Below are 17836 nucleotides of genomic sequence, written 5' to 3'. Positions count from 1 at the left end.
TCGATCCAACTCACCCGAAGATCATTTACCTGGCACATCACGGCGTCTTTAAGATAGAGAGCTCCACTACGCAGCTTCGAGCAAAGAAATCATCGAACGGACTGTCGCTCAACGACCTGTTGGCGACCGGATCCATCGTGCAGGATACGTTTTATAACCTCCTGATGAACTTTCAATTGCATGCGTTTGTACTCACCGCACACATTATGAAGGTGTATCTTCAAGTGAAGGTGTCCGAGGAAGACAGTAAACTAACCCCCATTCTATGTAAACTAATCCAAGCATTTGACTCGGTTAACCTAAAAACTCTGCTGAAAACACTGGCCAGGCAAAACATCCCTGACAAAATAATATCTCGGCTGCATGAATACCTGCACCGAAGAATCCTGAAAGTCCAGACCAGCGAGGGGACTGTGGAAGTGGTGGTAAGCGAGGGACTGCCCACTTTCCTGAATACTCTTCAACCTGTACACCGCTGCGCTGCATAATATTCAAGAGGAAGAAGGGGATTTAGTACAATTTGCGGATGACTTCGCTCTACTCATGACAGGAGACGACCTGGATTCAGTTGAAGAAACAGGTAGGAAAATGTTAGAGAAAGTAAACAACGGACTGCAGAGTCTCTACCTGCAATTAAACATCAGCAAGTGCGCGGCGATAGATTTCTCCAGGAAAGACATATCGGAAGTCAAACCTTCAAGGATTTCGGAAGAAGTGTCAAACCCGCTAATTTCACATTCTAATTAATTATTTCCCAACTTCCTCCTCTTTTTGGATCATAGGCCGCACTAATGCTGTTATCTCGCTCTCTAGCAATTGCGGTTGTGGTTCCAATCCCCGTAGATAACCGTACCTCATGTCCCCGTTCCCTTAGTCCATTAATCACAGACTGATCGAACGTCTGCTCGACATCGGCAGCCATCGGTGCCAGCTGATGGTGCAACCTGGGTGCGCTCATCGTCGACTCTAGATTCCGACCGAAAAATACACTCTGAAGAACCAGCAGTACGGTTGATGTAGTGATCCGCGTTCCCCCAGCACCTCCGACAATCATTCTTACGTCCCCTTTGGCGTCAACTACAATCGTTGGTGTCATGGAAGACATTGGTCGTTTACCGGGTGAAACGAAATTTGCCGGCGATGCTGGGACTCCGAAGGAGTTGATCACTCCCGGGGTGGAGAAGTCGTCCATGATGTTGTTGAATATGATCCCGGTTGAAGGTGATCGACGCTTGCAACCAAAGCTGTGTAGCAAAGAATTAATAAACTCGAGAATAGAATCAGAGAAGTGTATTCTTACAAAGTGTTAACAGTTCCTGTCATGGCCACGGCATCGCCATTTGGGGCCAGTACGGAAATGTGAGCCGTACCATGATCTTCCTTCTCAGCGAACTCCGCTCCATAGTACTCGTAGTCGGTGGATGTTTGATCACTGTCTATTTTCCCACGAACCATCGACGCGTAAGATTTACTTGTCAAGTTTTGAACCAACTCCTGAATTTCGGGAATGAATTCTGGATCGCCGAGACGTGTGCGCAGCCCGTAAGCGTGTTTGAAGCTCTCCAAGACCCGATGCCACGTGAGAGAATCATCCGGGTGTAAATCGTCGTATCCATCCAACAAGTTTAGCATGTAGATGGCAATGGTTCCACTTCCGGGAAGTGGCATACTGTAGACACTTGATCCCTGTTGAAGTGTTGTGGATGCTGGAGCTAGCCAACGAGGTCTGTAAAAAAAAACTAGCTTAGTATATTCTGCAAGATACCTGGTTGAAAAACAAACTTGTAATTGAGAAAATCCTCCTTCGTGATGATGCTTCCAAACTCCTTCAAATCTTCAAGAATCTTCGGTAGAAGCGTTCCATTTTCTCCGTGCAGTGAATCAACCCCCTCATTGGCAATCACTTCAAAAGTGTCACCAAGTACCGTGTACTTCAAAACGTCCCCTCCTTGCCATACGTCTTCAGTTTCAGGGTTTACGAACAACTCCCGTAGTGATGGAATCGTCCGAAGTCTATTGCGTTCAGATTGCAAAGCACTCACAAGAAACTGAGAAACCTTCACGCCATCTCTCGCCAACTGAATAACCGGTTCAAACAACTCCTTCCACTTCAGTTTCCCATATCGTTGATGAAGCTCCCAGAAGCCTTTGATGACACCTGGAGTTGCGATGGCCAATCCTCCCTCTACAGCGGCATCGCCATTTCCCACAAACATATCTTCCTTCGCGGCACTGGGAGCCATTTCCCGGGCATCCAAAGATTCTACCACTCCCGTCTCACGATTGTACACCGTCGCTAGGAATCCACCTCCAATGCCGGTACTCTGTGGGGATGTTAGTTCTTCGCACAGCATGAGTGATATCGCTGCATCAACTGCCGAGCCACCCTTCCTCAATATAGTGGCCCCTATCGCGGCACATTCCTCACCATTGGAAACGACTGCCCCACCTGGGAGATATTTGCGAGATCCTTTACCGCCGGCATCTTCACTTTGGAGGCCAAAGACCAGACCTAGGACTAGAGCCACTATAACAATGGCGGCTAGAGTCGATAGCAGCAGTAGTTTTTTCTTGTTGAGATTTAATCTGTAAAGGTGAGGGAAAGTTTAGTGGCTCTTGATCGATTTGAAGCTGCGTATTAGGGTGGTTCAAAAAGGTCGATTTTGCTCCACCAAGCTCAATCGATTTTAAATCAGGTCCTGGTAATTCTCCCAAAATTTGAGTTTATTTGGATGCGAACTCATAATGCACTGGCTCTTTGTTCCCATCATTCTAGCTCTAGTACTAATGTGAAATTTTCTCAGCTGCAACGTAGAGAGCTTGATTCATGAGTAATGAATTTCAAAGTATGTCATATCCGGGAAAATCCAAAAACTTCAACTGAAGTTTTTTGGAAAATTGGCCACCCATGTTTTTAATTTTTTTGATTCGTTAATTTGATTCGTTAATATGATTAAAAACTACAAGGGACAGCCCTATGGGGTTGTACGCAATGGTGACGTAGGACGACGTGGTCTTATATAATAAATGCTATTTGTTAACTGCAGCAGAAGCTTGCGTTTTGTGTAGGAATAGGAATTTGAGCGGGGTTCTCTCTGTTTATACTCTTAAGTATGACTATGATTGCCCTGAAAGGAAATTTTTGAAATGATTTTTAGTTGGGACATGTTCAGGAATTTAACTCTTTTGGAAGCTGGATCAGCAAATCCGTCCGGACAATTCCATATTCTTCGGTTCAATTATTGGGCACTCACAAGAGTATCGGCCCGTCTGCTACTAGACAAGGGTTGAACTGGTGCCTGCGACAGGTTGGAAGGCCGCCGAATATCAGTGTCCACCCAGCTAAAGCTCCTCCCAATTTTAGTTTTTCTCTTCAAACTCCTTCTCTCAACAAGTTGGTCAATCTTAGAGCTTAGCAGAAAGACGCTTAAAACTTTATGCAGCATATGCATGTACGTAATTGGTGGATTCATTTGTTATTTCGACACTTTTGGACAATGCTTGACATTTACCATCTTTTCAATAGGTTTTTTTCAATCAAAAGTCGGCTATTGATGCTTAGAAATATTTCTGATCGATTGGTGATAAAATGATTGAAATTGCTCCAGGGGCAGCTGAGTTATTAACGTTCAAAATCTTTCATAATTTCGTTACATGTTCCATTTTCGGTTTTCACGAACTACACCCCCGTATAAAAATCACAGACGTAGTCCTACGTCAAAACTATACCTGCGGGCGAAATTTCACATCATGCAGAGATCGGCCCAAACCTGTCCGATAGTAAACAAAAATCCCCTCATGCAGCACCTGAATTCTTCCAATTTGAAAAAAAATACGGAAGGAATGCGAAAAAGTAAGAGGTTGTATCCAAGATATGACTGTAGATTTTAAGTAGGATAACGTTCTCAGTATCAATATTCGGCAACTGTGTGAGGGAAACCACTTTCCCATCGCGGAAACGCCTCGTTTTCTGATGATGAAATTACGGATTTTCGTGCACAAAACACACGGAATTTATTCAAAAACAGCGAAATTTGTTTGGAGGAATTCTTACTAAACTTTTTCCAATCGCGAGATATTCGCGATCAACCATTTAATTTCGAGACTTTTCTGCTTTTGTCTAGTGCCCTGGAGAAAACCTAACCTTGATTCGAAGTCTTTCTGGTTAATTGACAAGGTCATGTGGGATTCGGTCATTGAGAGAATTTGTATATCCAATTCAATACTGTAACGCATTTGGCCACAAACTTTTGGTTGCTGGGTACATTATCAAAGGGCTTTGGGGGTAATTTGATTGGCAGCAAGGCGAGCGAACGTTCAATAAAAATTAACTCTTCAACAACAATAATGTATCGTGGTCCTGAAAAGAACCGTTTTGTCGTGATCGTTGAGTAATGCTGAGCTCACAACGAGCTACTGAATCCGGTCAGTAGCGATGCGGCTTCTTCCTCCTTCTTCGGTGAATCGAGGGCTCTTGTGGGCAGGTTTTGATAGCTAGCTGCTCGCGGGCAGCCTTTTGTTGTGTACTGGAGAAAAATTTACAACGCCGCGGGCCGAAAACACTGCTGCTGCTGACGACGACCGGACACCACCACTCACCACACGCGGTGATTGAATAAACACCGGTCGGCTAGACCGGATGGAAATCGAATTTGAAATCTGTGTTAGGGAAAGCGCTTTTCGCAGGCAATTGTAACTATCATAGCAACAGTTGAACATTCGCGCAAATTTTCAACTTTATGAAAATTGATTAAGTCTTAATTTCAGCAGATTCGTAGACAAAAGTTTCCTATCAATTGGCTTACTTAGAATTGAAATCCTTCATCTCTGAATCAAAATCAGATCACTTTCATACAAAGGTCCCTTAATTGGCTGACAAAGGTTTAAATTGCACCCCTATGTTGCCTGACATCCGATTGATGACCTTGACAAATGTTCAGAAAATACTCTTTAAAAAAGTTATGGTTTGCCTGAAAAGGATCACTTTGTCGTGATGGTTGAGCAATGCTGAGCTATTAGGATGTTCAAAACATATGAAGCTGGCGAGCTGTATGTTGTTTGGAACGACGTGACGCGCTTGGAATAGATGGCCCATAACGACTCAAGAAGAGCTACAAAATCCGGTCAGTAGCGGTGCGGCTTCTTCCTCCTTCTTCGGTGAATCAAGGGCTCTTGTGGGCAGGCTTGATAGCTACCTGTTTACGAGCCTTTCGTTGTGTACTGGAGAAAACATTGACGCGCTTGGAATAGATGGCCCACAGTGACTCAAAAAGAGCTACTGAATCCGATCAGTAGCGGTGCAGCTTCTTCCTCCTTTTTCGGTGAATGGACGCTCATGTGGGCTGCAGCTCTCTGCTTGCGGGCAGTCTTTCATTGTGTACTGGAGAACAATGTTCAACACCACGCACCGAAATCACTGCTGCTGCTACTGATGACAACCTACTGGACACCAACACACACGGTGATTGAATAAACACCGTTCAGCGAGACCGGATGGAATTCGATTTTGAAATCTGTATTAGGGAAAGCCGAGGGGTGCGACTCTATCTAAGATGCAGGCAAATTTTCGCTTTGCTGCGCCCAAGCTTAGTAATAGAACGAAGATTGATGAAATTTTTTAAGATTTCCTTCAAATAGTTGGAGAGCGATGTGAGTAGATCGATTTAGATACAAGAGTTGAAACAATATTTTTCGTAGATTGATTCGCTAACGTGAGATTTTCCGACCATCTAAATTTGAGATATAGATGTGTCGCACCCCCAGGGGAAAGCGCTTTATGTAGACAATCGGTGATATTCAGAGTTTGTTGGAAATGCTAACATGAAACTTTAGTGTGATAATTTATTAGCTAATAGAGAATGATCTTTTAGAAGAGGGTAGGTGGATAGTTCCGTTAGAGTATGGCAGTATGAAAATTGAATAGAAGTTGAAAATGAGCGGATTGCCATTAATGCGACAGTACAAAGTCAAACGCACATCTTTTGCCTAACCCGTACGATGTACGCGAAAATTTGAAGTATGTCTTCAAATCTGCAAGATGTGCGTCCGCCTTTTGCTCATAAGGCATGGTCCATTAATTATGTCATCAACGTCGATCGGATCCCTGTCGATCTTTCATTCTCAACAGAGTTTACCCATTTTCGGGTATGTTCAGTTTTGACAGATCTGGGTGGATTCTAGTTTAAAATAACGTGTAGGCTGCACCAATGTGTGCAAGGTGATTATGGGAGGAAACGTTAACAAAACCGTTAAAAACATTAAACCAAGGAATCAAAAATATCTCCAAATGACAAAATAACAAGCGATCAACGAACCGAATAATAACGCTATGTCAGAAGTTGAAAACAATAATGATATAATCTTCACCGTTCTTTTTCATGACAAGCAGCTCGTGCGACCCGACTCATTCGGGGCGGTAGAAGGAAACGAGCAAATTGTTGGCAAGCTGCTTCACGAAGTAAAGCCGAAGATGATACACGTGTGTTAATGGGAATTTTTTTGTTATGTCTTTTCCCGATTCATATCAAGCTATGTCCTCATCCGTGTATATTGCAACAAAGCAGGCAAGCAATATATCATTATCCTTCTACCACTCGGATCGAGCTTTGTTACAGAGCAAGTTTGTCATGGTAGTCGTAGCAACCGTTTTGTCTGTATCGTTGGTTGCTTTATGTGTTTGGATTCGCTGCATTAAACACATTATAAATCCCGATGGAGCAACGTCGCTCATTTGTCAACTTGTCATTCTCAACATAGTTTACCCATTTTTGGGTAGGTTCAGTTTTGACATATCTGGATGGATTCTACCCAAATTTGGGTAGTTTTGAAATAGTGTGTAGTACAATGCTGAATAGGAGGCAGAAAAGCCCATAGATCGGCCGTGTCGAAGTCCTTTGGGAGGTTTAAACGAATCCGATAACGCACCCGATATCTTCACATAGCACTACACATTAGAGATGAGCGATCCGCTCCCGAGCTGTTATATAGACCCGATTCTCTAAAGTAAGCTGATGACCCGCGGTTCATTTTTTAGGAACCGCAGCTCATCAGCACACTGATATCACAAGTCTAATACATTCAATGCATCACTCATGGCGGATCTTTTCAAAAAAGGACTCTACTCCACATTGAATAGTCACCGCGTAAACCAAGACGCGCACGTAATACATCATGTGCCTACTGATCGACAGCTGCAATGGTAAAAGCAAACTTCCAAGCGGCTGTTTGGGAGAGAGAGACATATACGCATGTGCTACACACACAATGTTAATTTTCTACTGATATTATCCAATTTATGTATGTAGCCGGCTCTTATTGCTGATGCTATTCCTCCAGCATATGTGCTCTCACCTCTCCTCCCATCATTCTCTGGGGGAGCGGAAGATCCACACAAAAGTAAATAACCGAAAAATGAAATGCAGCTCTCCAGTTTATCAGCTCAGCTCCGGATCAGAATCATCTAATCGAATAATTCACTGGGAGCTGTTTAGGACGATAACTCTCGAACTCGTCAAGCTCTCGAACCCGTCCAGCTATTCGGATCTTCTTTTTTTTTCTCTCTCGATTCTTCATAATTCAGCTCCGGATCTGGATCTTAGCTGATGAGCTGAAACTGAAGTCGAGAATAGTAAGAGAAATTCTGTTCGAGAATAAAAATCTGTATGTAGACTGGATTGCATATATTGCTTATGAAAAGGCGTAACATCATTCTATAATTTCAATGTGAGCCGAAGAGCTGTTCAAAAGATTCGACTCCTTTTAGTGAGCTGGATGGGTTTGATCCACTCAGCCAGATGCGTTGTTTTGCCCACCTCTACTACATACCATCCATCGTAGCCTTGATCAGTTTTTTTCAGTTTCCCGGGAAAACCGTTCTCGTCCATAATCTTCCATAGCTTTGCACCGTCAATTGTGTCGTAAGAGGCCTTCAAATCGATAATGGGTGAAGCGTACGGACCAAGGTTGTTAATATGCCTTTTTAATAGAAACTATGCGATCGATTCAACCTCTGGTGGTGAATAGGAGAAGGTCAAAATAAGTGTTGTGAGCAGAGATGTTTGCCGTGAGGCATAGGATGTGGAACACTTTTTCACATTTCTTGATAAATTGATTCATCTGAGATGCTTCAAAACTTGATCTACAGTTGATGAACGTGATATGGCGAACAAAGTAGTGTTTTTGTTGAGTTGTGCTGTGGAAATAAATACATAATTTCGTGTGAAATAGTGCCGTGTGCCGCGAAAGGATCATCCCAACGCGTGCCCGTTGTGTTGTTTTTAACAGGATAAGTAGAGAACGGTTGCCTAGCAACTCGTTTTGGATTTAATTTTGATTTTCCCCCCAGCGCGCTATTGATTTTGTATAGTGAGCTGCGGCGGTAAAATTTTATTTTGTGTTCTCTTCCCCTGTATATGTCTACTGCTAACAGTGTGCGCGTTTAATTTGGCGTGGTAATATGGATGTGTGTAATGTCTGCAAGGAGTCTATTACTATTAGTGGGCTCCCAGTCACATGTGTAGGTCCGTGCAATGGAATGTTCCACTTCAATTGTGCGGCACTCACTAAGACTGCGGCGCGCCTAATAGCAGATAATGCAAATGTTGTTTTCAAATGTGGTAACTGTCTATCAGGTCAGTGTTGTGGCGAGCAGAATGATCTGATCTCGCGAGTCAATAGGATAGAAGAAGAGATGAAGAAAGTTTTTCAACTCTCGGACTCTATCACTGGCATACGAGATCACATTGCTGCTCAGATAGACATCGCGGTTAAAAGCGGGATGGCAGATATAAGCCGAAATGTAAATGGTTTTGAAAATTTAATTTGTGAGAAATTGGATAATATGAAAAGTTCATTTTTTAAAATTGATGCGGAAAACAAATTAGCGGTAATGAATGATCAGTGCAGTGTATCTAGGACGATTCAGTCGGAATCGGACCAAAATACCAGACGCAAAAAACGTAAATTAGTAATCAGTAATAGTGATAATGATGATGTTTTTCAAGAAAATGCGAGTTTTGCGGATGTTGTAAAAAGAGACAGTCGTGCTAGTAAAAGTAAACATGTTAGTAACAGTAACAGTAAAAATAACAGTAACAGTAACAAACAAGATAATCGTAAGACTCGTCCGGTCATTGTGATCAAACCGAAAGAGTCCAAACAAGCTTGCGAAGACACTCGTAAGTTTTTGAAAACTCAGTTGGATCCAAAAACACACAAAATCAGTAATTTTAGAAATGGTAAAGATGGCTCCATTATTGTTGAGTGTGCAACAGGAGCAAATGTAAGTGATGTCAAAAATGGTATTGAAAGCAATCTGGGTGAAAGCTATAGTGCTGTTGTTCCCACTTCGGTGCCGAGATTGAAAATAGTGGGCATGAGCGATCAGTATTCCTCCGATGTCTTCATTGACTATTTAAAAAGTCAGAATGAAGACATCGCTATAAATGATGTAAAAGTAGTTAACATGTTTGAAAATCCACGCTTCACGTACAACAAGTTCAGTGTTGTGATTGAAGTCGATTTCGATACGTATAAATGTTTGTTATGCGCGAAAAAAGTAAATGTAGGGTTTGATCGGTGCTCTATAGTTCCCGCGATTAATGTATTGAGATGTTTCAAATGTGGAGAATTTGGGCACAAGAGCATGGATTGCAAAAATTGTGAGAGATGCTCTAGGTGCAGCCAACAACACAAAACATCGGAGTGTACGTCAACTGTATTGAAATGTGTTAATTGTTTGAAAATGAATAAAGAACGTAAAATGAACTTGGACGTCAACCATGCCGCATTTAGTCCTGAATGTTTGCTCTATAAAAGACTTTTTGAACAGAAGAAAAGCAGCTTGCGTTTCAATAAATAGCAGCCAAGTTCCAGGAATGTGAATCAATTTGATTTTTTATATTTGAATATTGCGGGGTTGTCAACAAACTACGTAGCATTACGTCAGATTGTTGAGGAAAAACGTCCTCTTTTAGTTTTATTATCTGAAACTCATATTGTAGAAACTGAAGCTTTTGATCAGTATAGTATTCCGGGATATATTGTTGCTGCTTGTTTATCACATTCTAGACACACTGGCGGTGTTGCTATTTATGTCAAAGAATCAATTCAATTCGACCTTCGAATCAACGAAGTTATCGATGGTAACTGGTTCTTGGGCATTACAGTTGTGCGTGGCATGAAGATGGGTAATTATGGTGTTTTGTATCATTCTCCCAGTTCTAGTGACCAGCGTTTTGTTGATGTTTTAGAGAACTGGCTAAAGACATTCCTTGATTCAAGTAAATTAAATATATTAGCTGGTGATTTTAATATTAATTGGCGTGACAACCATAATTCGAATCATTTGAAGCGTTTAGCTGATTTTTTCAATTTAAAACAAACGGTAGATGAGTATACGCGTATTTCCAGGCACAGTAGAACTTTAATTGACCACGTTTATTCCAATTTTGATTCCATTTGTTCAGTTCCGGATGCTGATTTGAAAATAACCGATCATGAGACCTTAGTGATTAATGTATTAGATAATATCAATAATAACGCTGACTTAGTCAAATTGAAGTGCTGGAGGAAATATTCGAAACAGGCTGTTTCAAATCTTGTTGAGAGAAGCGTGGATTTTCCATTCGCGGCCGGTAATTTAGATGAATCTGCAGCTGTTCTAACTAACACTTTGAAAACGTGTACCAATCAATTAGTTGAGCAAAAGTTTGTTTCTTTGAAAAACTCGAACAGCTGGTACAATTTGGAACTTTTGCGTCTTAAACGTAAGAGGGACAAATGGTACAAAAAGTTTTGCAGATCAAATAATGATAATCATTGGAATAGGTACACAATCGCGCGTAATAAATATTCACAATCGATAAAACAAACTCGTTGTGAATATGTCCAGAGGAAGATTGATCAGCATCAAAACAACAGCAAAGAGTTATGGAAAATTTTGAAATCTTTATTAAAACCTAGTAATTGCAAACCGCGGTCCATAACTTTTAATGGCACATTAGAACAGTCAGAACCAGTAATTGCATCTATGTTTAATGATTATTTTGTCGAAAGTGTTTCATTGATTAATCAATCCATTGAATTGGTCGATGAACCTGACGAAATAAAACAGCCAGTTAATAGTAGTTGTAGATTTGAAGGTTTTCACCAAATTACTTTAGATGAACTTAGAGTTATTTGCTTTTCATTAGGAAAATCGGCTGGAGTAGATAATGTTAATTCTAGAGTTATTCAAGATTGCTTTCATGTCATTGGCCACATCTTGCTGGACCTTATTAATGAATCTTTGCAGACTGGACATGTGCCACAAATTTGGAAGGAATCCTTAGTGGTTCCTATTCAAAAAGTTGCTGGAACGATTAAAGCCGAAGAGTTTCGTCCCATCAACATGTTGCACACATTAGAGAAAATTTTAGAACTTGTTGTTAAAGGCCAGCTGTTGGAGTATTTGAATAGCAACTCTTTGTTGATACCAGAACAATCAGGATATCGGGAAGGTCATTCCTGTGAAACTGCGTTGAATTTGGTGTTAGCAAAGTGGAAAGACAACTTGGAGCGTAAAGATACGACTGTTGCTGTTTTTTTGGATCTTAAACGCGCTTTTGAAACAATTTCTAGGCCCTTACTGTTAAGTACAATCAAGCGCTTTGGAATTACGAGTACTGCTTATAAATGGTTTGAAAGCTATTTATCTGACAGAACTCAACGGACTGTTTTTAATGATTCTGTTTCCAGTCCCGTGGGGAATAACCTTGGAGTGCCCCAGGGAAGTGTATTAGGGCCTCTTTTATTTATTATGTATATTAATGATTTGCGACGCGTTTTACGATTTTGCGACATTAATCTTTTTGCAGATGATACTGTGTTATTCATTGCAGCTAAGGATTTAGAAGTTGCCGTCTCACATTTGAATGAAGATTTGCGTTCTCTAAGTAGATGGTTGAAGTGTAAGCAGTTGAAATTAAATACAAGTAAAACTAAATTCATGGTAATTTCGCGGAACCGAGTAAATGATAATGTCTCCGTGGTAATTGATGATGAGGCTATTGATCGCGTTCGGGAGATTAAATATCTTGGCGTGATTATTGATGACAAACTTAAGTTCAACTCTCACATTGACAATGTCATCAAGAAAATTGCCAAGAAGTATGGAATTCTATGTCGACTGAAAAACGATTTAACTATTGCCAGTAAAATACAGCTATACAAATCAATCATCTCTCCTCATCTAGACTTTTGCCCATCTATTTTATTTCTAGCCAATGAAACACAAATATCGAGATTACAGCGTTTGCAGAATAAAATAATGCGTTTGATTTTGCGATGTAATAGATTCACTTCCTCAACTTTGATGCTGGACGCTTTAAAATGGCTGTCAGTGAAGCAAAGAATAGTTTATTTGACTATGGTGTTCATTTTTAAAGTAGTAAATGGTTTGCTGCCTCGATATTTGTGTGATCGAATTGAAAGAGGAAGTGATTTTCATAGATATAATACTAGAAACGCGGATGAAATAAGAACACCACATTTCTTGACTTGCGCTTCACAGAATTCATTGTATTTTAAAGGAGTAAATGTTTTCAATTCGATGCCTAGACATATTAAACGTGCAACAACATTAGCAGAATTCAAGAGACATTGTATTTCACACGTTAAAACTGTCTTTTGAACAGTTATCCAGTGATTTTTATTTTTTTTTTTTATGAATGGACGAAGTATGTATCTTGACGAAGTTATTTATAACGGATTATTTTGTATGGATAGCTGTCATAACGACTTTTTAATAATTATTGTAGCACTGCAAAAACTATTTTGTTCGCCACGATGGTGATGATGGATTTTTTTTATATTTGAATTAAAGTAGTAGTTAAAAAAAAAAGTAGTAGTCTACAAAGGTTTGAGCCTCGCGCGCGTATTACGGATATAGAGGACTGAATTTAACATTTGATAAAAAAAATGCAACTTTGAAGCTTATTTGGAAGATACTTTGAGTTAGTATTAAGTTTTCTGGCTGAATGTCGGGGGTTCGTGAGCATTCCTGACATTGCTGAAAATTATAATAGCATCATTGCGGGGTTGCTAGTGTATAGGATGCTTTGTTGATTGTTCATTAACTCTTGATTGCTTGTAATTCTTATGAATATTCTAGGTGGACAAAAAGGCGAACTAAGAGGTGGACGCCTAAGCTTTTTCACATTTATGTATATTGCTGTGAAGCAACTGTAAAGTCTAGAGGGAATTTATATCTGTAACTGTAACCAGCTCGTTTTTGTTTGCTAACCTGGTTAAAATGTTTATATTTAATTATCTTAAAGATAAATCGTCCAGCTCAAACCTTTGTAGGGGTAAGAGGTGGGACCATCATCATCATCATTAGTTGAAAAATTTAATTCTATATCGTTTTCACAAGGATCTTGCTGGTGTTCAGCAATATTTTTGTTGAGATAATCGAAATATTAGAGTAGTGGATAAGACTAGTGATTATGATTTTCTGGATTTCTTGTGTGTCAATAGCTTAGGTTCAAATCTGTTCAGATCTGTGGAATATTATTATTATTATTTATCTTTATTAGGGAGGCTTTCAGCCTTGGGCTGGTTCGCCTCCATCTGTGGAATAATTATTCACACGCAAGAAATCCGGAAAATCATAACCACTAAGGTACTATTCTAATTTTCAATTTTTCTCAACAAAAATATTCCTGAACACCAGCAGGATCTTTGCAAAAACGATACAGATTTAACGAAGCAATAAAATTGTGTTGTTAGCGGAATGCTTTAAATAAAACAGCAAAAAATGTTATCTTTCATTTAATTCCACTTAATTAATTTTGGTATCCATGACAGATACGTATTTCGACTACAATGTGCAGTCTTCATCAGTGTAATTTCCCACTAAAAAAAACATAAAAACCTAACCCCCTTAAGTTCTTACCCCCTAGGTAAAAATGTCAAGATCACAGGTATAAAAATGAAACTGTATAATCGGAACCTACCAAACAAAAACAAAAACAATGATTTAAGTAAATTAAAGAAGAAAAATCGATACAAATCTCTAATAAGGAAAATTTCCAAAGGCTTGGTAGCCATCATAATGAAGTAATGAAATAAGAAGGTTAGGTTTTGATGTGTTCTTTAGTGGGAATGATACTGATGAAGACTAATTTTTTCAACTGTAAATTAAGTTTTGGAGCATCTCAGATTAATCAATTTATCAGGAAAAGTGAAAAAGTGTTCCGCATTCTATGTCTCACGGAAAACATTTCTGCTCACAACACTCTTTTTAACGTTCTCCTATTCACCACCAGAGGTTGAATCGACCGCTTAATTTCTATTAAAAAGGCCTATTACCGATGGTAATAAGGCTGTCCAAGAGACAGTTGCGATCAGCTGACTTTTTTGTTTACCAAGAACTTTTGACTGATCACAGTAGAACCAAACAATACGAAACTAACGATTTTTAATTGGCTCACTACTTGACTAGCCTATTGGTCCCAAGCAAACGATTAACGTATCCCATTCTAGTCGAAATTCTAGTACTACGCAATGTTTGTTTTGATTCGCTATGAAAGTTTGAAAAAAATTCCAGAGAACTTTATTGAAATCTTCGATTAGCTGGAGATTTTCCAAATACTTCCTGATCTTGATCCTAAAAACATTCAGAGGACCTACACTCAAAAAAATCTTCACGTTAATGCTACGTTAAAAATCACGTAACCCCTTGAAAATCCCACTCCAATCATTTCCACGTGCTTCACGTCAATATCAAATGAAATTTTAATAAAATTTACGTGATTTTCATGTTCGTTGATGCTACGGGAAATTCCCGTAAAAAGTAAGTGATAAGCATGTACACTCTGATATATAGTTGAAAAAAATTAATTCTGTATCATTTTTGCAAAGATTCTGCTAGTGTTCAGCAATATTTTTGTTGAGAAAAATGCAAAATTCCAATAGAGCCTTAGTGGTTATGATCTTCCGGATTTCTTGTGTGTGAATAGTTTAGGTGCAACTCAGTTCAGATGTGTGGAAAATCGTAAAATAAGACAATTACTGATGGAAATTGGCAACATGTTCAATGAAAAATGCTTTAATTTGCGTTGTGAAAAATCCTTCTTCTGATGTAAACAAACGGTTTGGTTGACTTTTCCTCTCGAACTCGCGTGGTGCCTTCTATACGTTGGTGGTGCATTGAAAAGGCCTATTGGCAAATCAAAGTTGGCACTCGTGGAGAATAGGAGAACTATGAGAGTGATGATGGGTTTAAAATTTTCCACGGGGAGGTATTCGAGTGCAATCTGAAAATGCTTTTATTTGCAAATGGAGCATTTGATTTAAATCTGGTTGCTGCTACAGTTGTAGAAAAGCTGACATTTATGTCTGCACCTAAAAATCTGAAAAGAAATTATTTTTTTCTATATTTTATGTCTATTAAGTAGTCCTTAAGTTTTCTACTAACGTAGCACTAAACAGATTTAAATAAAATTCTCCACTTACAAAATAAAAGCATTTTAAGATTGCACTCGTATACCTCACCGTGTAAAATTTTTAAACCCTCATCACTCTCATAGTTCTTCTATTCTCCACGAGTGCCAACTTTGATTTGACAATAGAAACTAAGCGGTCGTTTCAGCCTCTGGTGGTGAATAGGGTAACCCTCAAAATAGTGATGAGGCTGAAATTGTCACCGTCAAGCATTAGGAAGGGAAACTATTTTCACATTTACTGGTTAATTTATCCATCGCAGGTGGTAGAATTCGTCATCATCGTGGAATATTTTGTTTTCTATATCGATTTTGCAGTGATCCGGCTAATGCATCCTTATTTTTTGTTGAGAAAAATAAAGATTTATGAAATTATCCCAGCGGTTCTGATCTTTCGGATTAAAAATGCATGGCTATTTGAGCTGAACATCCGTTGAAATATGTAGACAATCTTAAAATAAGACCACTCCCGATGGAAATTTGCAAGATGCGTTATAAAATATGCATTCTTTGAGTTTAGCAAATAGTAATATTGATGTAAACAAACGACTAGGAAGACATTTCCTCTCATAACCGCCTTGCGCACCCTACATTGATGGTGCATCATAAGAGCCTATAAGAAGACGAAAATGTTTTCAGCTTTCCTGATTAATTTATTCATCTAATGTGCTCGAAATCGTCATCCACGTGGAATATTTTGTTTTCTGTATGGATTTTGCAGTGATCCGGCTGGTGCTTCAACACATTTTTGTTGAGACAAATGAAGATGCATGATCTGTTGAAAATGCTAAATTAAGACCACTCCCAATGGAAATGTGCAATAAAATATACATTAAGCTTTTAAAATCGTCACTATAATGTAAACAAACGGTTTGAATGACATTTCCTAACAAAATCGACTAGCGCAATCTGCATTGATGGTTTATCAATAGAGCCTATAACGTTTACGTCGGGTTGTAAGAACTTCACATTTTTCTGTTTTTCTCCTGATTTTTCAGATCTTTTTTAATAAAAATTTAATTTATTCGATGAGGCTCAAACGAATTAACTTTACAGAGCCGAGGATTCTTTGTCACTATACATTATATCTTAAAAATATAGTCAAAAGGTACAACACAATAAACAGTTTATCTTCCGCTATCCAAAAAGCATCCTCCATCAGAACTGGAGCCGCTTCCAGTGGTTTTATTGTATGGCAGTATCTCCAACGGGGGGCAGAGCGCTTCCATTGCAGCAATGGACGCAAAACGTGGCCAGCACTCACACATTCATCACGAAACGGTTGCTTTCCAAAGTCGACGACGCATCGACCGAAAGAACTGCTGATGAAGAACAATGAGAAGGACCACACAATGGTTGCTGCCGAGAAAACAGACGATCGCGTGGCACACATAGAGAGTGGCCTACTTTTGTCGACAGCCGAGTGAACACTCTTTTCAGAGTTTTTGTAACCAAGAATTTGTATTTACAGATCACTGATTTCACAGATTTTTAGGTTTAACACAGATTATACAGATTTTTCTTAAAATAATGAGTTGAAGGTTTTCATCATGGTTAAACATTTCGAAAAGTCTATTTAACTTGTTGAAAAACATTTTCTCGCGTAACATTTGAAAAGGGCCTATCCTCGTTGATCGATTCTCTTCGTCAACATTCTCTTTGGTTTACCACAGCATCATAAACGAATATCTCGCCAAGCTCACAGCACTGTTCGACAGAAGATTGTGTTAACTTGTACCTGAAACAACAAACTCGATGGAAAATGCATCTGCAGTCGCGTTATTCGCGATAGAAAAAATCGATTAAGAGAATCGATCAACAATGATAGGCTCTTTGCTCGTGTGACGCGAGAGTAACTGAACTGTTCACATGGTTATCAAATAAGAAAATCGATCAAAGCAGATAGGATCTTTAAAAATTTTCATCTAGATTTCTCCATAACCAAATGTCACATTGACATAAAATTGAAAAAGGCTCTACGGGTAACAAAAACACACCTACACACAAAATAAAATTCACTTCAACGTACATCATACTTTGAAACAATGTTCACCATCAATCACTGTAGAAATTTACGATCGGATGCGCGCCGTGGTTCGATTTGTACTAAGACCACATATCGATCTCATCCAAACCATTTGGTAGTTTTACATTATGATAAGGTATTTGCTTGCGTTGGAACAATCTTGACTAATCTACCTAAAAGTGCTAAAGCTCATTGCGGTCCCTTAAAATCAAAATATGAACGCAGGATGATGATTGTCAAAACATTTTAAGCTGAACATTGCATTAGGTCCTGAGTAACATTGATCGATTCTCTTCGTCGACTTTCTCTTTCGTTAATAACTTGAGCA

General features: G+C 39.3%; 2 protein-coding genes across 2 annotated transcripts in view; one reads left to right on the top strand and one right to left on the bottom strand.

Moving 5' to 3' along the window:
* Positions 1–17836, top strand: part of DIP-alpha (Dpr-interacting protein alpha) — a 361511-nt gene that overhangs the window by 241349 nt on the left and 102326 nt on the right. The gene's annotated exons all lie outside the window — the stretch shown is intronic.
* Positions 731–17600, bottom strand: LOC135704373 (glutathione hydrolase 1 proenzyme-like). Its single transcript, XM_065225808.1, has 4 exons — positions 17512–17600; positions 1783–2586; positions 1301–1726; positions 731–1244 (listed from the first exon to the last, which is right to left on the bottom strand). The coding sequence occupies exons 1-4, from the start codon at positions 17514–17516 to the stop codon at positions 740–742; spliced, it is 1740 nt and encodes a 579-aa protein (XP_065081880.1). The 5' UTR covers positions 17517–17600; the 3' UTR covers positions 731–739.

Source organism: Ochlerotatus camptorhynchus, unplaced genomic scaffold (genome assembly GCF_037179485.1).
Source record: "Ochlerotatus camptorhynchus isolate MF236.1 unplaced genomic scaffold, CSIRO-AGI_Acam_v1.1 ptg000237l, whole genome shotgun sequence".
Classification (NCBI taxonomy): domain Eukaryota; kingdom Metazoa; phylum Arthropoda; class Insecta; order Diptera; family Culicidae; genus Ochlerotatus; species Ochlerotatus camptorhynchus.
The sequence above is the reverse complement of the archived record's forward strand: the minus strand, read 5'-3'. Positions and strand labels throughout refer to the sequence as shown.

Bases quoted from the DNA above. Each gene is read 5' to 3' on its own strand.
- LOC135704373 (XM_065225808.1), bottom strand. The intron at 1,727-1,782 runs GTTTGTTTTTCA...TTTTTTTTACAG, and splicing joins GAGGATTTTCTCAATTACAA to ACCTCGTTGGCTAGCTCCAG. The intron at 1,245-1,300 runs GTAAGAATACAC...TTTGCTACACAG, and splicing joins ACAGGAACTGTTAACACTTT to CTTTGGTTGCAAGCGTCGAT.